At 49.4% G+C, this 21,778-nt stretch overlaps 1 protein-coding gene across 2 annotated transcripts; it reads right to left on the minus strand.

The window, feature by feature from the left end:
- Positions 1–345: 345 nt before the first annotated feature.
- Positions 346–10,665, minus strand: LOC141191647 (uncharacterized). Of its 2 annotated transcripts, none has more exons than XM_073661587.1 (7): positions 10,601–10,665; positions 6,138–6,277; positions 5,904–6,008; positions 5,698–5,821; positions 5,530–5,618; positions 5,243–5,333; positions 346–2,941 (listed from the first exon to the last, which is right to left on the minus strand). In XM_073661587.1, exons 2-7 carry the CDS (start codon positions 6,204–6,206, stop codon positions 1,809–1,811), a joined length of 1,611 nt encoding a protein of 536 aa, XP_073517688.1. In that variant the 5' UTR covers positions 6,207–6,277; positions 10,601–10,665; the 3' UTR covers positions 346–1,808. The 2 variants fall into 2 exon arrangements, with proteins under 2 accessions (XP_073517688.1, XP_073517687.1); XM_073661586.1 differs by having other exon boundaries at positions 346–2,944.
- Between the last annotated feature and the right edge of the window lie 11,113 nt (positions 10,666–21,778).

Below are 21,778 nucleotides of genomic sequence, written 5' to 3' on the forward strand. Positions count from 1 at the left end.
GCATGTTTTGAGCTTTACATCCCTGATGTAAAATCAGTATGGGTAAATGTACATGAAAATGGCAATAATGCAAAGATGCTAATTGGACTTTGCTACAAGCCTCCTAATATAGCTGAACATGAAGAGGATGATATGCTGCAACAAATTAAAAAGACAACAAAAACAAGTCATGGTCAAAAGTGTTGGATCCCTTGAAATTGTTCCAGAAAATGAAGTGATTCTCCCAGAAAATTATTGAAATTACACGTTTTGTTATACACGTTTATTTCCTTTGCATGTATTGGAACAACGCAAGAAAACAGAGAAAAAAAGGGAAATTGAACATAATTTCACACAAAATAGGGCGGACAAAATTGTTGGCATCTTGCCAAAATTGTGGGTAAACAACTTTGTTTCAAGCATGTGAAGCTTGTTCAAACGCAATTGTGGCAAGTAATAGGTGTGGGCAATATGAAAATCACAACTAAAACCAGATAAAAATGGGAGAAATGGATTCAATCTTTGCATTGTGTACATATGTGTGGCACACTAAGCATGGAGAAAACAGAAAAAGGAGAAGAGAACTGTCTGAGGACTTGAGAACCAAAATTGTTGAAAAATATCAACAATTTCAAGGTTATAAGTCCATCTTTAGAGATCCACATGTTCCTTTGTCCAAGGTGCACAGATAATCAATAAATTTACAACCCATACAGTCAAATATGGTGGAGGTTCAAAGGTATTTTGGGGTTGCTTTGCAGCCTCTGACTGTGTGCAAGGCATCAGGAAATCTGAAGATCAGCAAAGGATTTTGGGTCACAATATAGTGCCTAGTGTCAGAAAGCTGAGTTTGCGTCCTAGGTCATGGGTCTTCCAGCATGACAATGACCCCAAACATACTTCAAGAAGCACCCAGAAAATGGATGGAAACAAAGTGCTGGACAGTTCTGACCAGCAATGAATCCGGATCTAAATCCCATTGAACACCTGTGGAGAGATCTTAAAATTGCTGTATGGAGAAAAATATTAAAATGTGAGAGTCCTCAGTGGTTGATACCATCTCTTCAGTTAGCCATTAGTCAGTAAGCTTTCGAGACTACTCAGGTCTCATCAGACAAAGTATAACACAAAATCTGAAGAGTCACATATTTATACATAACAGGGCACAGGAATAATGCAATAGATAAGACAAGTGATGTGAAGCAGAACTATCAGTTTCGGAAAAGGATAAGCAGTTGTGGCCGTAAAAATGTGTGGACACAAGTAGATCTATTCTTTTTTTCTTTTTTTGTGTGGTGATGAGAATTCATCTAAGTTTTTGCCCCATCTCCCCTACATACAGACCCCCAGTTGGACATTTGCTACATATAATTAAGTACATTACATTAGATGTGATGCAGCTGAAAGTACCTGGGATCTTGTGGTCCTGATGTGAGTTGGGAATCTTTATCTTGTCCATGGTCATTATAAATGGACAAGTTTGACATATACAGTTGGTGAGGATGAATTTTGTAAGTTTCACCACAAAGGTGAAACTATCCTACCGGTCAGTTTGCTTTTCCTCCCAGTACCTTTTCATTCTAACAATGTTAGGTTTCTGGGAGATTATACTTGTTCCTTTTATTTTTGGTTCTCCTTAGCTTGCCTTCTTTGCCCTATATGAATGTGTTTTTGTTTCTCATTCAGGGTTTTCGTATTTTACTTCATACTTTCCTTTCCCCTTGTTGATAATGTGTTGCGGCCTCCCCTCTGGTTCCTCAGGAGGTATGAGAAACTCCTCAACGACTTATTAGGGAGTTAGGTCTGTGGTTGCGTTTTTAGTTGTACAGCTAGGGCCTTTCTTGTCTGTAGAGACTAGTTGGGTGTAGTTGCGGCATTCTCCCCTGTGTTGGTTCTCCAGTGGTTATCAAGATGCGCTTTCTGTTTAAAACATTTCCCACATTTTGAACATAAAAAGGCTTCTCCCCTGTGTGAGTTCTCTGATGTTTATTAAGATATGATTTCTGTACAAAACATTTCCCACAATCTGAACATGAAAAAGGCTTCTCTCCTGTGTGAGTTCTCTGATGTTTGATAAGAGTAGATTTCGCTGTAAAATATTTCCCACATTCTGAACATGAAAATGGCTTCTCTCCTGTGTGTGTTCTCTGATGGTTGATAAGAGTTGATTTCTTTGCAACACATTTTCCACATTCTGAACATGAAAATGGCTTCTCCCCTGTGTGAGTTCTCTGATGTATATTAAGATTTGATTTCTGTACAAAACATTTCCCACAATCTGAACATGAAAATGGCTTCTCTCCTGTGTGAGTTCTCTGATGTTTGATAAGAGTTGATTTCTCTGTAAAACATTTTCCACATTCTGAACATGGAAAAGGCTTGTCCCCTGTGTGAGTTCTCTGATGTTTGAAAAGATTTGATTTATGTACAAAACATTTCCCACAATCTGAACATGTAAATGGCTTCTCTCCTGTGTGAGTTCTCTGATGATTGATAAGACTTGATTTCTCTGTAAAGCATTTCCCACATTCTGAACAGGAAAATGGCTTCTCTCCCGTGTGAGTTATCTGGTGCCTAGCAAGACTTGTTTTCTGATTAAAACATCTCCCACACTTGGAGCAAGAAAATCTATTCTTCGCTGTGTGAATTTTTTGATGTTTAAGAAAAGACTTTTTGAGAGGAAAACTATTTCTATATTCTGAATGTGAAAATGTCTTCTTTGCATTAGGAGCAGTTTGTTTTTTAATGCTTATTTTGTGACTTTGATTTTCCATAGTAGTCGGTAATGAATCAGAAGACAGGACCTGTTTCAAAGGATCAGATGACAGATCTTTGCTGTGAAGGGATGATGGCATATCTGGAGTAATGGCATTCACTTCAATTGTATCCTGTGGGATCTGAAAATTATCTGATTTGAAAATTGAAGGTGTCAGCTGTCCCTCTGATCTCCTGGTACAGTCATCTGCTAAGAATAAAACCAATTATTATTTTTTAATAAAAAAATCCTTGAATTTTATATTTTTGAACATTTCTACTTAAATTGTCTGTAAAAAAGGCAAGTTATATTAAAAAATTCACTTATTCACCAGGACAATGACCATCTAATAGAAAACCTCATAGGATGGACCAGGAGCGTGGTGTTCAACTGTTTGTTCATTCTGCCTCCCAAATTTGGAGTAAAAGGCGCAGGCTCTGTCCAGCTACTAAGATTAGGTTTGCTGGTACCTGTAGTACCATCGAGTCTGACAGTATGGGTGTATGTTCTGTCTAGCTGGATTAATCTGCTCCCTGCTTCAGCAATTTGGAAAGCACCACACCCTACTAAAGCTGGAAGCATATTGCCGGAAGCTGCCAGATACAGCCTTGTTCTCCTCTGGTTCAGTCCTCTGTGCTCAGCTCCCGGCTTGTGTATTTGTTTCTGTTGTGACCTTGGCCCATTTACGGACTACTCTTGTGTCTTCTGATTTTGTATTTTCTCTATCCTCCTGGTTCTGACCCGGCTACCTGACTATTCTTCTTTCCATCTCAGTCCACCGAATAGCAGGTAACACTGTGGCTCAAGCCTAGGGGTCTCTGTGTAGGTCCAGATCCATGTAGAGGGTTTAAAGGGTGATGAGCAAAGTAATTTGTGAAATCTGTAAACAGGGTAGATAGTGATAAGCCTGTTCATGGTAGCCATCTTTTGAGCATTCCTAATAGCTAAATGTCACTCCTTACCTTCTTAACCTGCCATGTGCCCAAACAGTAGTGTACAACCGTATATAGGGGATTGTCAGATTCAAAAATTCAAAAATAATTTGTAAGGTCCATTTGTTTCCTATTATCCTTTGTGAAGAATTCCAAAATTATCACCACATAAAGTGACACACGTCAGATTTGAAAAATGGGGCCTGATTAGAAACAAAATACTGGCTGCGGGAAGAGGTTAAATTAGAGGATTACTGAAGTCAAAAACTGTGACTACAGACAATAACACATCTACTGAAATGATCAAACTGAACAGTCTCCATCAGAGAAAAATGAGTAACTAGTGGTGAAACCTCTCTGGGGTAATTAGAGTATGGGGCTCGGTGGCTCTTGGCAATCTAAACTATCGTAAGGGACAATATTTTCTGTCAGATGAGTTTCAAGAAGAAATATTAGACATTTAAAGTGAACTTTTTATAATAGTGCAGAGATGAGGTGTCTTAAATTTAGATCTCGGTCATTTGGAAGAGGCAATGGAGATCTTTTTGAAAGACTACCAGGGAGTTACAGACTCACATAAGTGAGGCCGGCCGATCCAACCACAATGAAAATACATACAGAATGAACTTGTAAAAAAAGAAAGAATATATAAACATGTAACATCCCCAACAACAACGTATGTATGAAGGGAGAAATCCAACACTAAACTGGAGTCACATTCATTTATGGTTGACCATTTGGGCCGAACACGCCGGAACCACGAACACGAACCTGAATTTGAAATGCCGAACAAATTCGCTCAATACTATTTATGATGTGGAGTGAATCCATGAAACCAGGGCTGGAGCCATGCCAACACATCACCTGCAGGCATGAATAAATGTATATTACAACCATCAGCCACGCACAGCTTAGAGATATATCATGGCACAGGTGTAATGTTTTCTGTATAGTTTATCACAATCCTGTTTGAAGTTAGTTGGTTTTAAAAGAAATTGAAAAGTCAGGATAAAGGGAAACTCTGTTGTTATTGTACAGAAATTCACACGTGCCCCTCAGTGGACATTTAATGTTATCGATCAAAAAAGAGAAGTTTGGCCAGAAAGACTGGACCTGGTCTTGTAGGGACCATATGAGCACATTCAGCAGCACAGAAGGGAGAGAAGGGAGATTCATCCAATAAGATATCAGGGATCTAGGAAGACAACACCATCATTACCCTCTGCTTTCACATAGAGGCCCATCATAATAGTTTTCTTCAAGTGATTTTTTCATTTGTCAGCACAATCTACGTACGCTGACATTTGGCTTTATAGTTTACAGACCTGGGCAGGTAATGGTCAGCGTCTACTAATCCCAGGGGGTAGGTGGATCCTCCAGGTTGTAAGTTCTATAGAAAAGGGCTTTCACAATTTCCCAAAGTAATTTGAATATTTTCGGACGGAGGAGAATGTTGTGGTCTAGCGGCAAAATGGTGATCACACGATTGTGATACGACTACACCACTGATAAAGCAGCCACAGCCGGTGTCTGAAAAGAATCTGTGACTTCTGTGTATTCAGTGGTTACTACTCACCTGGGTAGTCATATGTAGGAATCTCCTCTTTACACCACTCATCACCCCTCACATATGTCTCTGTAGTATTAATATGGGTCAGATCTTCACCCTGAAACAAATATTATAAAAGTCAAAGACAGATGGAAAAGTCACAAGTTTGATCGGCTCTAATCCTCTTATCTCCACCGTTCTCATGACACAAATATAAAACATAATAATGGTGGATAAAACAGAACTGAAGACATGACCTTTACAGCCGTCTACACATCATAGGGGAGATCTCATGACACCTTCTCTCCATCTACCTGAGGAACATTGGGATCTTCTTGTTTACAGTCCTGTGGAAGAAGAGGACGGGGACATCTCTCTGGTGTTGTCCTCTTACTAGATAGATCTGGAGGAAACACATACAGGGACTGTATTCATTCTTTACATACAGATAATTATAGGCCGTGTGTATTTAGTCCTATTACCTGGTGATGTGAGGGGCTGGGGAACCTCCATCATGATGTCCCTGTACAGATCTTTGTGTCCTTCTAAATACTCCCACTCCTCCATGGAGAAATAGACGACGACATCCTGACACCTTATAGGAACCTGACACATACAATGATACCGTCATCCCCCAATCCCTTCATAGCGTTACTGTATAATGTCCCAGCATTCCCAGCAGTGTCACCTCTCCAGTCAGCAGCTCAATCATCTTGTAGGCGAGTTCTAGGATCTTCTGGTCATTGATGTCCTCATGTATCAGGGGGTGAGGTGGAGGCCCCGTGATTAATCTCTGGTTATGGAGAGACACATTAATAAATCTCACTACAGACATTTCCAGAGTCCTCACCTCTCCAGTTCTGTTCATCTGTTATTCCCATAGATAAGAATGATGTAATGGGACGTCATCAGAATCTCTCACCTCTCCAGTAAGCCGGAAGAGGATCTCTAGGGTGAGGTGTAATATCCTCTCCACCATCTTGTCCATCATTTTCCTGGATAAATCAGGAAAATTTTCTTATATAGACGATCGTCACTGAGAGGATCCGGTATTTTAGAGATCTGAATGAGAAAAAGATGAGCTGATGGACCATTTTTCTGCAAACGATGATGCGGAATCCAAAATGTACCACGAGTACCCTTTATCCCTTAATCTGGTGTTCAGGTCTATTGCCGGTATATTAAAATCTATGACATTCGAGCAGTACCTTCTCAACCATAAAAATTGTCCCTTGGGTTTTCCTCTTTTTATGGGGATGGGGGTGGTGGTTATCCCACTTCAATAGTTTATTAGTGCTTGAAGGTTTCTGGTAGATGAGTGTCCCTAGGGTCCCGTTACAATCCTTCTTGATCAGTACATACAGGAATGGCAACTGGTAATAATTGGTGTTGGTCTGCTCCTTTAAACAAAATGTACTTTTCAGGTTATATCCCCAGTACCCTCACTTTTCATCCCTTCTTTTGAGGCCCACACAGTCAGACTCTACCGGCCCTTCTCCCTGCGAGTGGCAGTTATGTATCGCCCTCAGGGCCCCTCCTGTCAGTTTGTGGATCACTTTGCCACTTGGCTTCCAAACTTTCTATCCTATGACAGCCCCACCCTCATCATGGGAGACTTTAACATCCCAATAGGCGATTCCCTCTCCCCATCTGCCACTCATCTTTTATCGCTAAATTCCTCCTTCGGCCTTTCACAGCTTACTAATTCTCCTACACATGAAGATGGAAATACTCTTTGACCTGATCTTCGCCCGGCTCTGTTCAATACATGACTTAACTAACTCTCCTCTTCTGCTCTCTGATCACAACCTTCTTTTATTCTCTGTCAAGAACTGTCACCCTGCTCAAGACACCTCCACTTTCCACACTTATAGAAATATACATGCCATTAACACCCAGAAATTTATGAAAAAGGTGCAATCATCATTGGCCCCAATCTCCTCCCTCTCATGCCCTGACTTTGCACTGAAGCATTATAACGAAACATTGCAATGAGCCCTGGATGAAGGCGCAGCTCCTACACAGAGAACAACTCGGCACAGACGGCGACAATCCAGGAACATGCTGCAAACACGTTTTCTCCAGCGGGGCTCCAGGTGTGCCGAACGGCTGTGGACAAAATCTAATCTGGCCGAAGATTTCCTCCATTATAAATTTATGCTTAAAACTTATAACTCTGCCCTTCACCTCTCCAAACAAACCTACTTTAACAACCTCATCATCTCATGGTCCAATAATCCTAAACACCTGTTTGACACTTTTCATTCTCTCCTTAATCAAACAGCACAGGCCCCAACCACCAACCTCAGCACTGACGATCTGGCCAATTATTTCAAAGAAAAAATTGACCATATCCGACAGGAAATTTTCTCTCAATCCCCAAATGTTATGCATGCTCCTCCCTCCCACATTGTATCTTGCTCATTTTCTGACTTCGAACCAGTCACGGAAGAAGAAGTGACAAGGCTCCTTGCTTCCTCTCGCTCTACCACCTGCACCAGTGACCCTATTCCTTCACATCTCCTTCAGTCCCTTTCTCCAGCTGTCACCACTCACCTAACTAAAATATTCAACCTCTACCTCTCATCTTGTATTTTTCCCTCCTTTTTTAAACACCCCAGCATACATCCATTACTTAAAAAAACATCCCTCGACCAGAACTGTGCTGCTAACTACAGACTTGTTTCCAATCTTCAATTTATCTCTAAACTCCTGGAACGCCTGTTCCACTCCTGTCTAATAGCTATCTCTCAGATAACTCCCTTCTTGACCCTTTACAATCTGGTTTCTGCTCTTTACATTCTACTGAAACTGCACTCACTAAAGTTTCTAATGATCTACTAACAGCCAAATCTAATGGTCACTACTTCCTGCTGATTCTTCTGGATCTCTCTGCAGCATTCAACACTGTGGATCTACCTCTCTGACCGCTCCTTCACTGTGTCTTTTGCTGGTTCCTCTTCTTCTCCCCTCCCCCTTATTGTCGGGGTTCCTCAAGGATTAGTCCTAGACGCCCTTCTTTTCTACTTATATATCGCTCCTATTGGACAAACAATCAGCAAATTCGGTTTTCAGTACCATCTCTATGCTGATGACACCCAATTATACACCTTTTCTCCGGACATCACCCCTGCATTATTACAAAATACCAGTGATTGTCTTTCCGCTGTCTCTAACACTATGTCCTCCCTCTATCTAAAACTGAATCTGTCAAAAACTAAACTACTCCTATTTCCTCCCTCCACTAACCTATCTATGCCCGATACTGCCATTTCCGTTTGTGGCTCCATTATTACTCGCCAGCAACATGCCCGCTGTCTTGGGGTCATACTTGATTCAGATCTTTCCTTCACTCCTCACATCAAATCACTCGCTCGCTCGTGTCATCTACACCTCAAAAACATCTCTAGAATCAGAAATTTTCTTACCTTTGACTCGGTAAAAACTCTTACTGTAGCTCTTATTCATTCTCGTCTGGACTATTGCAACTCTTTACTTATCGATTTCCCTCTTTCTGAACTTTCCCCTCTCCAATCCGTCCTGAACACAGCAGTCAGGGTCATATTCCTCGCCAACCGACACAACGATGCCTCTTCCCTGTGCCAGTCATTGCACTGATTGCTCATCCAATACAGAGTTCAATATAAACTTATCGCTCTTACCCACAAAGCTATCCACGATTCAGCACCACTCTACATCTCCTCCCTCGTCTCAGTCTACCACCCTACCCGTGCCCTCCGTTCTGCTAATGACTTAAAACTAAAATCCTCCGTAATCCGAACCTCCCACTCCAGTCTCCAAGATTTCTCGCATGCTGCACCAATTCTTTGGAATGCACTACCCAGGACAATTTGATTAATTCCCAATACCCACAGTTTATACGTGCCCTAAAAACCCATTTCTTTAGACTGGCCTATCACCTCAACACACTTATCTAACTGTCCCAGTTTGGCCCATATTAAAATTTTCTTCAAAATCATGCTCATACCATCCATGCACTGAATAGCCTCTGTCTGTACTGTACACATACTGGCTGGCGACCAGTTCATGTAGTGTTATGTACTTACCGTATTTAGTATATTAAGGCAGTATTATACAATATATGTACATTTTACCTTTTGTGTCTCCCCTATTTCCTTACAGACTGTAAGCTTGCGAGCAGGGCCCTCACTTTTAATATCTGAGTTATGCTTATTCTGTAAAGTCTGTATAAGTCCCCCCTAAAATTGTAAAGCGCTGTGGAATATGTTGTCGCTATAAAAATAAAAATTATTATTATAATAAATTCAGATGTAAATCTCAGGCCCACTCTACTGATGTTGAGTTCCCCGACAAATTAAAAAGATTGTTCACTTGTCCCTGACCAGGTGATAAAAATGTAGTCAATATATTTGTACCATACCCCAATATATGGCTGCCACCACTTATAATCATGTCTGAATATTGTGGATTCCTCCCACCAGTCCAGGGATAGGTTAGCATATGAGGGGGCACAGGGGCTCCCCATCGCAGTACCCCTGAGCTGGTGGAAGTACTTCCTGTCAAAAAGAAAGACGTTATGAGTAAGAGTGAATTTTAAAAGATCCTCCATGAAGTCATTATGTCTGCTACACTCTATCGATCTCGATTTCAAGAAATGTCTTACTCCTCTAATATCATCCTCATGTGGTATATTACTGTACAAAGCCTCAATATCTAGTAAGGCCTGCTCCCCTACATGCCTGTATACATGCTCGAGGGTATATATGGAGGGGAGCAGGAAATGGAAAAACATTCTCCAGAGGGATTATTCCAAATACAGGACCTCAGGTGGTAGTGTGAGAACATTATACTGTGGGGGGCATAATATATACTGCATAAGGGGCATAATGGGGCATTACACTGTGTGGGGGCATCATACATCCTGCATAAGGGGCATAATGGGGGCATTACACTGTGGGGGCATCATACATCCTGTATAAAGGGCATAATGGGGGCATTACACTGTGTGGGGGCATCATGCATACTGCATAAGGGGCATTACACTGTGTGGGGGCATCATACATCCTGCATAAGGGGCATAATGGGGGCATTACACTGTGTGGGGGCATCATACATCCTGCATAAGGGGCATAATGGGGGCATTACACTGTGTGGGGGCATCATACATGCTGCATAAGGGGCATAATGGGGGCATTACACTGTGGGGCAGTAAAGGGGGTCCTGTACTATGAGAACAATACGTTTCCTCCCTTCCTGTCTCCATAGTTGGGTCGTATGTATCTATTACAGGAAACAGAACAAAAACCTTATGATTCTTATAAAGGGGTAACACTAGACCCCAAAAGAGCCTTCGTGCTGAAGGGGTTAATGCCCCCTGCGTCCAGTAATGGGGTCTCCACATACCTCCACCTGCAGAGCCGCCACCACATATATGGCTGCTCTGTGCGCACAGGAGCTGTGATGAGGTCACAGGAGGGGAGGAGTCAGGGGTCACATGATCAGGGGCCTCAGTGGATGCAGGACTCTGCTGTGCTGGTTGTCATGGTGCTGGATGAGCTGAAGTTTATGTGTGGGGTCAGGAGGGGTTTACAGTGTGGATGTAGCAGAGCCGTGTGTGTACGAGGTGTACGGAGCGGAGCCGCGTGTGTACGAGGTGTACGGAGCGGAGCCGCGTGTGTACGAGGTGTACGGAGCGGAGCCGCGTGTGTACGAGGTGTACGGAGCGGAGCCGCGTGTGTACGAGGTGTACGGAGCGGAGCCGCGTGTGTACGAGGTGTACGGAGCGGAGCCGCGTGTGTACGAGGGGTACGGAGCGGAGCCGCGTGTGTACGAGGTGTACGGAGCAGAGCCGCGTGTGTACGAGGTGTACGGAGCGGAGTCGCGTGTACGAGGTGTACGGAGCGGAGAAGCGCGTGTACGAGGTGTACGGAGCGGAGCCGTGCGTATACGAGTTGTACGGAGCGGAGCCGTGCGTATCCGAGGTGTACGGAGAGGAGCCGCGCATGTACGAGGCGTACGGAGCGGAGCCGCGCGTGTACGAGGCGTACGGAGCGGAGCCGCGCGTGTACGAGGCGTACGGAGCGGAGCCGCGCGTGTACGAGGCGTACGGAGCGGCGCCGCGCGTGTTCGAGGCGTACGGAGCGGAGCCGCGCGTGTACGAGGCGTGCGGAGCGGAGCCGGGCGTGTACGAGGCGTGCGGAGCGGAGCCGGGCGTGTACGAGGCGTGCGGAGCGGAGCCGGGCGTGTACGAGGCGTGCGGAGCGGAGCCGCGCGTGTACTAGGCGTGCGGAGCGGAGCCGCGCGTGTACGAGGCGTACGGAGCGGAGCCGGGCGTGTACGGAGCCGCGCGTGTACGAGGTGTACGGAGCTGGGCGTGTACGAGGCGTGCGGAGTGGAGCCGAGCGTGTACGAGGCGTGCGGAGCGGAGCCGCGCGTGTACGAGGCGTGCGGAGCGGAGCAGCGCGTGTACGAGGCGTACGGAGCGGAGCCGGGCGTGTACGAGGTGTACGGAGCTGGGCGTGTACGAGGCGTACGGAGCGGAGCCGGGCGTGCACGAGGCGTGCGGAGCGAAGCCACGCGTGTACGAGGCGTGCGGAGCGGAGCCGGGCGTCTACGAGGCGTGCGGAGCGGAGCCGCGTGTGTACGAGGCGTGCGGAGCGGAGCCGCGTGTGTACGAGGCGTGCGGAGCGGAGCCGCGCGTGTACGAGGCGTACGGAGCGGAGCCGGGCGTGTACGAGGTGTACGGAGCCGCGCGTGTACAAGGTGTACGGAGCTGGGCGCGTACGAGGCGTGCGGAGCGGAGCCGCGCGTGTACGAGGCGTACGGAGCGGAGCCGGGCGTGTACGAGGTGTACGGAGCCGCGCGTGTACGAGGTGTACGGAGCTGGGCGTGTACGAGGCGTACGGAGCGGAGCCGGGCGTGCACGAGGTGTACGGAGCGGAGCCGCGCGTGTCCGAGGTGTTCGGAGAGGAGCCGCGCGTGTACGAGGCGTATGGAGCGGAGCCGCGCGTGTACGAGGCGTACGGAGCGGAGCCACGCGTGTACGAGGCGTACGGAGCGGAGCCGCGCGTGTACGAGGCGTACGGAGCGGCGCCGCGCGTGTTCGAGGCGTACGGAGCGGAGCCGCGTGTGTACGAGGCGTACGGAGCGGAGCCGGGCGTGTACGAGGCGTGCGGAGCGGAGCCGGGCGTGTACGAGGCGTGCGGAGCGGAGCCGGGCGTGTACGAGGCGTGTGGAGCGGAGCCGCGTGTGTACGAGGCGTGCGGAGCGGAGCCGCGCGTGTACGAGGCGTACGGAGCGGAGCCGGGCGTGTACGAGGTGTACGGAGCTGGGCGTGTACGAGGCGTACGGAGCGGAGCCGGGCGTGCCCGAGGCGTGCGGAGCGAAGCCACGCGTGTACGAGGCGTACGGAGCGGAGCCGGGCGTGTACGAGGCGTACGGAGCGGAGCCGGGCGTGTACGAGGCGTGCGGAGCGGAGCCACGCGTGTACGAGGCGTACGAAGCGGAGCCGAGCGTGTACGAGGCGTACGGAGCGGAGCCGGGTGTGTACGAGGCGTACGGAGCGGAGCCGGGCGTGTACGAGGCGTGCGGAGCGGAGCCGGGCGTGTACGAGGCGTGCGGAGCCGCGCGTGTACGAGGCGTGCGGAGCGGAGCCGCGCGTGTACGAGGCGTACGGAGCGGAGCCGGGCGTGTACGAGGCGTACGGAGCGGAGCCGGGCGTGCACGAGGCGTGCGGAGCGAAGCCACGCGTGTACGAGGCGTGCGGAGCGGAGCCGGGCGTCTACGAGGCGTGCGGAGCGGAGCCGGGCGTGTACGAGGCGTGCGGAGCGGAGCCGCGTGTGTACGAGGCGTGCGGAGCGGAGCCGCGCGTGTACGAGGCGTACGGAGCGGAGCCGCGCGTGTACGAGGCGTACGGAGCGGAGCCGCGCGTGTACGAGGCGTACGGAGCGGCGCCGCGCGTGTTCGAGGCGTACGGAGCGGAGCCGCGCGTGTACGAGGCGTACGGAGCGGAGCCGGGCGTGTACGAGGCGTGCGGAGCGGAGCCGGGCGTGTACGAGGCATGCGGAGCGGAGCCGGGCGTGTACGAGGCGTGTGGAGCGGAGCCGCGTGTGTACGAGGCGTGCGGAGCGGAGCCGCGCGTGTACGAGGCGTACGGAGCGGAGCCGGGCGTGTACGAGGTGTACGGAGCCGTGCGTGTACGAGGTGTACGGAGCTGGGCGTGTACGAGGCGTACGGAGCGGAGCCGGGCGTGCACGAGGCGTGCGGAGCGAAGCCACGCGTGTACGAGGCGTACGGAGCGGAGCCGGGCGTGTACGAGGCGTACGGAGCGGAGCCGGGCGTGTACGAGGCGTGCGGAGCGGAGCCACGCGTGTACGAGGCGTACGAAGCGGAGCCGAGCGTGTACGAGGCGTACGGAGCGGAGCCGGGCGTGTACGAGGCGTGCGGAGCGGAGCCGGGCGTGTACGAGGCGTGCGGAGCGGAGCCGGGCGTGTACGAGGCGTGCGGAGCCGCGTGTGTACGAGGCGTGCAGAGCGGAGCCGCGCGTGTACGAGGCGTACGGAGCGGAGCCGGGCGTGTACGAGGCGTACGGAGCGGAGCCGGGCGTGCACGAGGCGTGCGGAGCGAAGCCACGCGTGTACGAGGCGTGCGGAGCGGAGCCGGGCGTCTACGAGGCGTGCGGAGCGGAGCCGGGCGTGTACGAGGCGTGCGGAGCGGAGCCGCGTGTGTACGAGGCGTGCGGAGCGGAGCCGCGCGTGTACGAGGCGTACGGAGCGGAGCCGGGCGTGTACGAGGTGTACGGAGCCGCGCGTGTACGAGGTGTACGGAGCTGGGCGTGTACGAGGCGTGCGGAGCGGAGCCGCGCGTGTACGAGGCGTACGGAGCGGAGCCAGGCGTGTACGAGGTGTACGGAGCCGCGCGTGTACGAGGTGTACGGAGCTGGGCGTGTACGAGGCGTACGGAGCGGAGCCGGGCGTGCACGAGGTGTACGGAGCGGAGCCGCGCGTGTCCGAGGTGTACGGAGAGGAGCCGCGCGTGTCCGAGGCGTACGGAGAGGAGCCGCGCGTGTACGAGGCGTACGGAGCGGAGCCGCGCGTGTACGAGGCGTACGGAGCGGAGCCGCGCGTGTACGAGGCGTACGGAGCGGAGCCGCGCGTGTACGAGGCGTACGGAGCGGCACCGCGCGTGTTCGAGGCGTACGGAGCGGAGCCGCGCGTGTACGAGGCGTACGGAGCGGAGCCGGGCGTGTACGAGGCGTGCGGAGCGGAGCCGGGCGTGTACGAGGCATGCGGAGCGGAGCCGGGCGTGTATGAGGCGTGTGGAGCGGAGCCGCGTGTGTACGAGGCGTGCGGAGCGGAGCCGCGCGTGTACGAGGCGTACGGAGCGGAGCCGCGCGTGTACGAGGTGTACGGAGCTGGGCGTGTACGAGGCGTACGGAGCGGAGACGGGCGTGCACGAGGCGTGCGGAGCGAAGCCACGCGTGTACGAGGCGTACGGAGCGGAGCCGGGCGTGTACGAGGCGTACGGAGCGGAGCCGGGCGTGTACGAGGCGTGCGGAGCGGAGCCACGCGTGTACGAGGCGTACGAAGCGGAGCCGAGCGTGTACGAGGCGTACGGAGCGGAGCCGGGCGTGTACGAGGCGTGCGGAGCGGAGCCACGCGTGTACGAGGCGTACGGAGCGGAACCGGGCGTGTACGAGGCGTGCGGAGCCGGGCGTGTACGAGGCGTACGGAGCGGAGCCCGGCGTGTACGAGGCGTGCGGAGCGGATGCTGCCCCTCTCCAGGAGCGATCACAGCAGCACGGCATGAGACTTTCTTGTACTACACTGACTGTCCTGACAGAACACAGCTCGTCAGGACGTAGCCCCGACCTCCAGCGACAGCCGGACAGTCCCATTGCATCGGGGACGGTTGGGAGGTTTCTGTATATAAGTTGTGTGTGATAATTGTAGAATTATTAATGTCTTAGCATAAAAGGATGGACCTGAGTGTTTGTGCCGGGGTCCACATGCATGGAGGGGTTGAGGCGGTGCTGGCTGTATTATGCAGACGGCATCTGCCTGTAACAGTAGGAACCAGAAACTACTAGAAACTCTGCACCAAAATGAAGCAAATCCTTATTCTGGGGACTTCGCCTTGTACGTAACACCCCCGGATCCGGTACAACCCGGGCAGATGGTCTCATTCATGTCATTTTCTGCTTAAGGTTCTGCGGTTTTCTGGCCAACTATAAAAAAGAAAAAGCGTAAAACAATATTTGTTTCTGCTGCATTGACATAAGTACAATCTTTCATTATATATAAATCTATTAGGCTGTGTGCCCATGTAGCGTTTTTCAAGCGTATATGCTGCGGAATTTCCGCAGCGTAAACGCTTGAAAAACGCATGTATATCCGCACCCCATGGTCCCCAATGGCATTCCGCAATGTCAATGCCCATGCTGCGGATTTTTCCGCAGCGTATATGCTGCGGTCAAAAATCCGCAGCATGTTCATTAATTTTGCGGAAGCGCAGCGGAATCAATGTGCGGATGGTACCCAAGTCTGGATGAGAGGAGACTCTCATCCAGACCTGGGTACCAAAGAACCTGTAAAAAAAAAGAATAAAGTTTATACTTATCTTCTGATGTTTTCCCTCCGTCGCGCTGTTGTGTGAAGGACCTGCCACGTCATTGAGTCATGTGACCCACCACATGACTCAATGACGTCACCGCAGGTCCTGCACACAACAGCGTGAGCCGCTCAAGACTCCGGACGGGGCAGAGAATACATCAGAAGGTGAGTATAAAGTTTATTTTTTTATTTTTTACCATTCTGAACAAGTTGTCAAGCACTTTTCCAAGTGATGCTTGGAGAAGTGCTTGATAACCCGCATGCGGAAATGCATGCAAAGACGCCTCACAAACGCTTCTACCTGGCGGGAAAACCGCATGTAATATCCGCATGCGATTTTCCCGCCAGGGAGAAGCGTAAAAAATATGCTTCAGGTCCGCAACGTGGGCACATAGCCTTACACGTCGGGTCAATGCTGTAAAGGACAGTAAAGTGCCAGGGTTGTGGTTGTGGTTTTTGGGTCTCTCTACTTCCCTCCCAAAAATGCAATCAGAAACTTGTAACTACTGATCTCTCCACAAGAAGAAGCCGACAACTCCATCAATGGGATCATTTTATAAAATTAGGTCTTCGCAAGATGAAAATGGTCTCACAAACCACATTTTTTTTTAAATGTTCATAAAAAACCCCGAAACTAACAAAAATAATAACCTTACTTTGATTTTTTCCCCATTTTTCAATACTTTATGTGCTAAATTGAATGTTCTCATTCCAAACAACAACTAGTCCCACAAAACACAAGCCCTCCGTCTATGTGAATGAAAAAACAAAGTTATATTTTTTGGGAAAAAGGGGAGGAAAAAAACAAAAAAATGGTCTTGTCAGAATAATGTAATTGCTATATATATATTTTTTAAATTGAATAATTTTACCCCAAAATTGTGATCTGTTATAATATTCTCATTCTTCCTGCGAGATTAATCATTAGTCTGTAAATAAATCCAAACATCTGGAAGATGTAGAACAATATATCTGTGATTCTCTTCTGCCAGGATAAGCGCCTCCTTTCTGTCCTTTCTGTGATGGAGAAAACGCTTGAAAGATTCAGAAAGTCCGATGAGTTTTTGGAGCTTATTGTAAAGGGCCTTAATGACGACCTGGGTAAGAAACCACCAGAAACAAAGGATCCAACCAGGTAAGTTCTAATGATCCCATCTGATAAAATGATCAGCTTTATTTCCATGGGATTGTTCTGTAGCAGAGATGGGACCTGCAGCATTTTGATCCTGAACTTCACTATGTATAGATGTAGTAAAGCTTCATGTGACAATTCACACACCGCATTGATAAATTGTCTCAGAAGGTTAGCTCTCATAACAGAATTAACATCACTTATAGTGGAACTAAACTTACAATTTATTTTCAGAATTGTGAAAATTATGGCACTTTGCAAAGCACTTCATTAGTTTCTTTGGCGTCATATCCATAAAATGATGATATTAAAGTGGCCTCCAGACCCTGCTTTTCCCCAGTGCAGGAGCGTTGCTGGGGTCCTAAGAGATCAGGGACCCCAGCCCCAAAGTACATGTTTCCCCATATAACCTCCCTGCCACTTAAAAGAGGATTTATACATATATAATTACAGTATACCACTGTTACTAATCTAAAATACACTATACAAAGACCAATATTCCCAAAATTACTACTATACAAGGCCAAAATGATCCTGCTACACAATGTCCTCTACCATCACCACCACACAGTGACTCCATATATGAAAGAAAACCCCGCAGGGTAAAAGACCATCAAAGGAGTCCAGGGAGTATAAAATCTATCATATTTATTCAGCAATAGAAAAATAAGACGATGGGGGAAGGGACACAACACATATGTGATTGTTAGACATGTAAGCGAAAAAAAAGCAAGGCACGCAAGGAAGGGGCCATTCCAGGTATAATGGCTGTCTATAGTATCATCATGGGTATACTAAAATATCCCAAAATAGACACCGCATATATTCCACTGGGGGCAACAGTCATCATATGCAGGTGCATCTCACTAAATTACAATATCATCAAAAAGTTAATTTATTTGAGTTCTTCAATGCAAAAAGTGAAACTCATATATTATATAGAGTCATTACAGACAGAGAGATCTATTTCAAGTGTTTATTTCTGTTAATGTTGACGATTATGGCTTACAGCCAATGAAAACACAAAAGTCATTATCTCAGTAAATTAGAATAATTAACAAAAAACACCTGCAACGGCTTCTTAAGTGTTTAAAAATGTCCCATAGTCTGTTTCAGTAGGCTCCACAATCATGGGGAAGACTGCTGACTTGACAAATGCCAAGAAGGCAGTCACTGACACCATCCACAAGGTCCCAGAGTTCCAATTTTCCTTTGGAAATCAAGGTCCCAGAGTCTGGAGGAAGAGTGGAGAGGCCACAATCCAAGCTGCTGGAGGTCTAGTGTGAAGTTTCCACAATCAGTGATGGTTTGGGGAGCCATGTCATCTGCTGGTGTAGGTCCACTGTGTTTTATCAACACCAAAGTCAGGGCAGCCATCTACCAGGAAATTTTACAGCACTTCATGCTTCCCTCTGCCGACAAGCTTTTTGGAGATGGAAATTTCATTCTCCAGCAGGACTTGGCACCTGTCCACACTGCTAAAAGTACCAATACCTGGTTTAAAAACAACAGTATCACTCTGCTTAATTGGTCAGCAAACTCACATGACCTTAACTACATAGAGAATCTATTATGGAGAATCTATGGGGTATTGTCAAGAGGAAGATAAGAGACACCAAACCTAAGAAAGCAGAGGAGCTGAAGGCTGCTATCAAAGCCACCTGGGCTTCCATAACACCTCAGCAGGGCCACAGGCTGATCGCCTCCATGCCACACCGCATTGATGCAGTAATTGATGCAAAAGGAGCCCTGACCAAGTATTGAGGGCATTTACTGAACATACATTTCAGTAGGCCAACATTTCGGATTTTAAAAACATTTTTCAAGCTGATGTTATAAAGTATTTTAATTTATTGAGATAATGACTTTTGTGATTTCATTGGCTGTAAGCCATAATCAATGGTGTACCGCCAATGGTGGCAGGCCACACCACTGCTATGGGGCCCGTGAGCCTCGGGGGAGCGAGGAGGATAGGTGAGTATTGGAGGGGTGGGAGGTTGCAGCGGCGGAGGAGCGGGCACACACAGTAGCGGCTGCTGTAGCTACCACGTGTGCCCGCTGCTAAAGGGACATGAATATTCCCTCTTCTCCACATCCATGGGCGTGGAGAAGAGGGAATATTCATTCTCTTTAGTAGCGGGCACGGAGGAGCGCTGAGCTGTGGCTCCTGCTTACAGTGCCCGCTACTAAAGAGAATGCATATTCACGCTTGTCAACGCTCATAGTCCCGGCGTGGAGAGGAGTGAATATGCCGGCAGCAGCAGCAGCTCACCTCGACAACTGAGAGCGCGCGCTGCTCAGATACCAACATGAGCTGCTGGCTGACAGAACACAGCAGCTCTGGAGCAGAGGTGAGGAAGGAAGGTGAGTATAAGTGTTTATTTTTTGTGTGTGCAGTGATGGGGCCACACATACCAGGATTGGGGGGTGAGGAGGCCATACATAACAGGATTGGGGGATGAGGGGGCCATGCATACCAGGATTGGAGGATTAGGGGGCCATACATACCAGGATTGGGGGATGAAAAGGCCACACATACCATTATTGACCCCATTTCTGGCGATTGGATATTTCCCTGGATCTCGTGTATCCTGGGCTGCATATTGCTGTATTGCATAGGCTTACGTTATGTGAACAATGGCCAAATAGCTGTTGGCTGAGAACTCATCCTAAAAGATAAAATATGCAATGGAGGTTTCTAATACGGCTTCCAACGAAGATGTGACATCATCCAAATGTGTATAAGAACTAGCGAGTGATAAAGGAGACAATGGCTGGTAGGTAATAAGTCATTACCTGTCTGCCAATATCTTGTTCTGGAAGACTTCAAGATATCATGTATTACATATTACATATTATTCTGAAAGAGCACCATGTAATACCACATGTGTCCTGGAGAGGCCACTACGTCCAGCAAAAAACAGCTGATTGCTGAGGGTGTTCACTGCCAGACCCCCGACTATCAACTGATCGCCTGCAAGTCCTCATTTGGGGACAGGAATTGTTCACACTTGGCATATTTTGTGATTCATGAGGGGAGGACAGTAGCCGGATATAGACTTTTTCTATAAAGTCAGATTAAAGGGGTTTTCAGTAATGTTTTTATCTATAATATAAGTCGGCATGCGTGTCTCTGTCCGAAGCCTCGATAGACTGCGCATGCGTGACGCGCAGTCTGGCTCCAGACAGAATCACGCATCCAGCCGTTACAGGTAAGAGGAGTGTATGGCGCTGGAGATCGCGGGATGCGTAGACACTGAACGCATCCCGCGATCTCCGGCGCCATACTTACATACTTACCTGACTGGGAGAAGCGTTGCTGCGGCGCCTCTCTTCGCTGGAGACCGGGGGCGGAGTGAAGGCGTCGGACCGGGGTGTGCGCATTGCGCTATCCGGCGCCATTTTACTGAAGACACATATACAGTGTGTCTTCAGCAAAATGGCGCTGGACAGCGCGATGCCCCAGCGCCGCACTCCTCCCCCGGCCTCCGGCAGAAGAGGACGCAGCAGCATTGGAGCACAGAGAAGAAAAGTCAGTATAACACGTAACAGGATTGTGGGGTGAGGGCACCATGCATATATCAGGATATGGGGGTGAGGGGTACCACACATACCAAGATTGGGGGGTGAGGGGTACCACACATACCAGGATTGGGGGAGAGGGGTACCACACATACTAGGATTGGGGGTGAGGGGTACCACGCATACCAGGATTGGGGGTGAGGGGTACCACGCATACCAGGATTGGGGGGTGAGGGGTACCAGGCATACCAGGATTGGGGGGTGAGGGGTACCACGCATACCACGATTGGGGGTGAGGGGTAACACATATACCAGGAGGGGGTGAGGGGTAACACGCATACCAGGATTGGGGGGTGAGGGGACCATGCATACCAGGATTGAGGGTTAGGGGTGCCACGCATACCGGGATTGGGGATGAGGGGTGCCACGCATACCAGGATTGGGGATGAGGAGTGCCACACATACCGGGATTGGGGATGAGGGGTGCCACGCATACCGGGATTGGGGATGAGGGGTGCCACGCATACCGGGATTAGGGGGTGAGGGGTGCCACGCATACCGGATTGGGGATGAGGGGTGCCACGCATACCAGGATTGGGGGATGAGGGGTGCCACGCATACCAGGATTGGGGGATGAGGGGTGCCACGCATGCCAGGATTGGGGGATGAGGGGTGCCACGCATGCCAGGATTGGGGGATGAGGGGTGCCACGCATACCAGGATTGGGGGATGAGGGGTGCCACACATACCAGGATTGGGGGGTGAGGGGACCACGCACACCAGGATTGAGAGTGAGGGGTGCCATGCATACCGGAATTGGGGATGAGGGGTGCCACGCATACCGGGATTGGGGGGTGAGGGGACCATGCATACCAGGATTGAGGGTGAGGGGTGCCACGCATACCGGGATTGGGGATGAGGGTTGCCACGCATACCGGGATTGGGGATGAGGGGTGCCACGCATACCGGAATTGGGGATGAGGGGTGCCATGCATACCAGGATTGGGGGATGAAGGGTGCCATGCATACCAGGATTGGGGGGTGAGGGGTGCCACGCATACCGGGATTGGGGATGAGGGGTGCCACGCATACCGGGATGAGGGATGGGGTACCATGCATACCAGGATGAGGGATACCATACACACCAGGATAGTGATGAGGGGTGCCACGCATACCAGGATAGGGATGAGGGGTGCCACGTATACCAGGAGTGGGGGTGAGGGGTGCCATGCATATCAGGATTGGGGGTGAGGGGTGCCACGCATACCAGGATTGGGGGTGAGGGGTGCCACGCATACCAGGATTGGGGGTGAGGGG

This window comes from Phyllobates terribilis, unplaced genomic scaffold (genome assembly GCF_046119375.1).
Source record: "Phyllobates terribilis strain yellow unplaced genomic scaffold, ASM4611937v1 Scaffold_49__1_contigs__length_9717188, whole genome shotgun sequence".
NCBI classification, from domain to species: Eukaryota; Metazoa; Chordata; class Amphibia; order Anura; family Dendrobatidae; genus Phyllobates; species Phyllobates terribilis.

Bases quoted from the DNA above. Each gene is read 5' to 3' on its own strand.
- LOC141191647 (XM_073661586.1), bottom strand. From the start codon at position 6,206: ATGATGGACAAGATGGTGGAGAGGATATTACACCTCACCCTAGAGATC. The intron at 5,619-5,697 runs GTAATAGGACTA...TGTTTCCTCCAG, and splicing joins CCAGCCCCTCACATCACCAG to ATCTATCTAGTAAGAGGACA. The intron at 2,945-5,242 runs GTGAGTAGTAAC...TTTTATTCTTAG, and splicing joins TCCTACATATGACTACCCAG to CAGATGACTGTACCAGGAGA.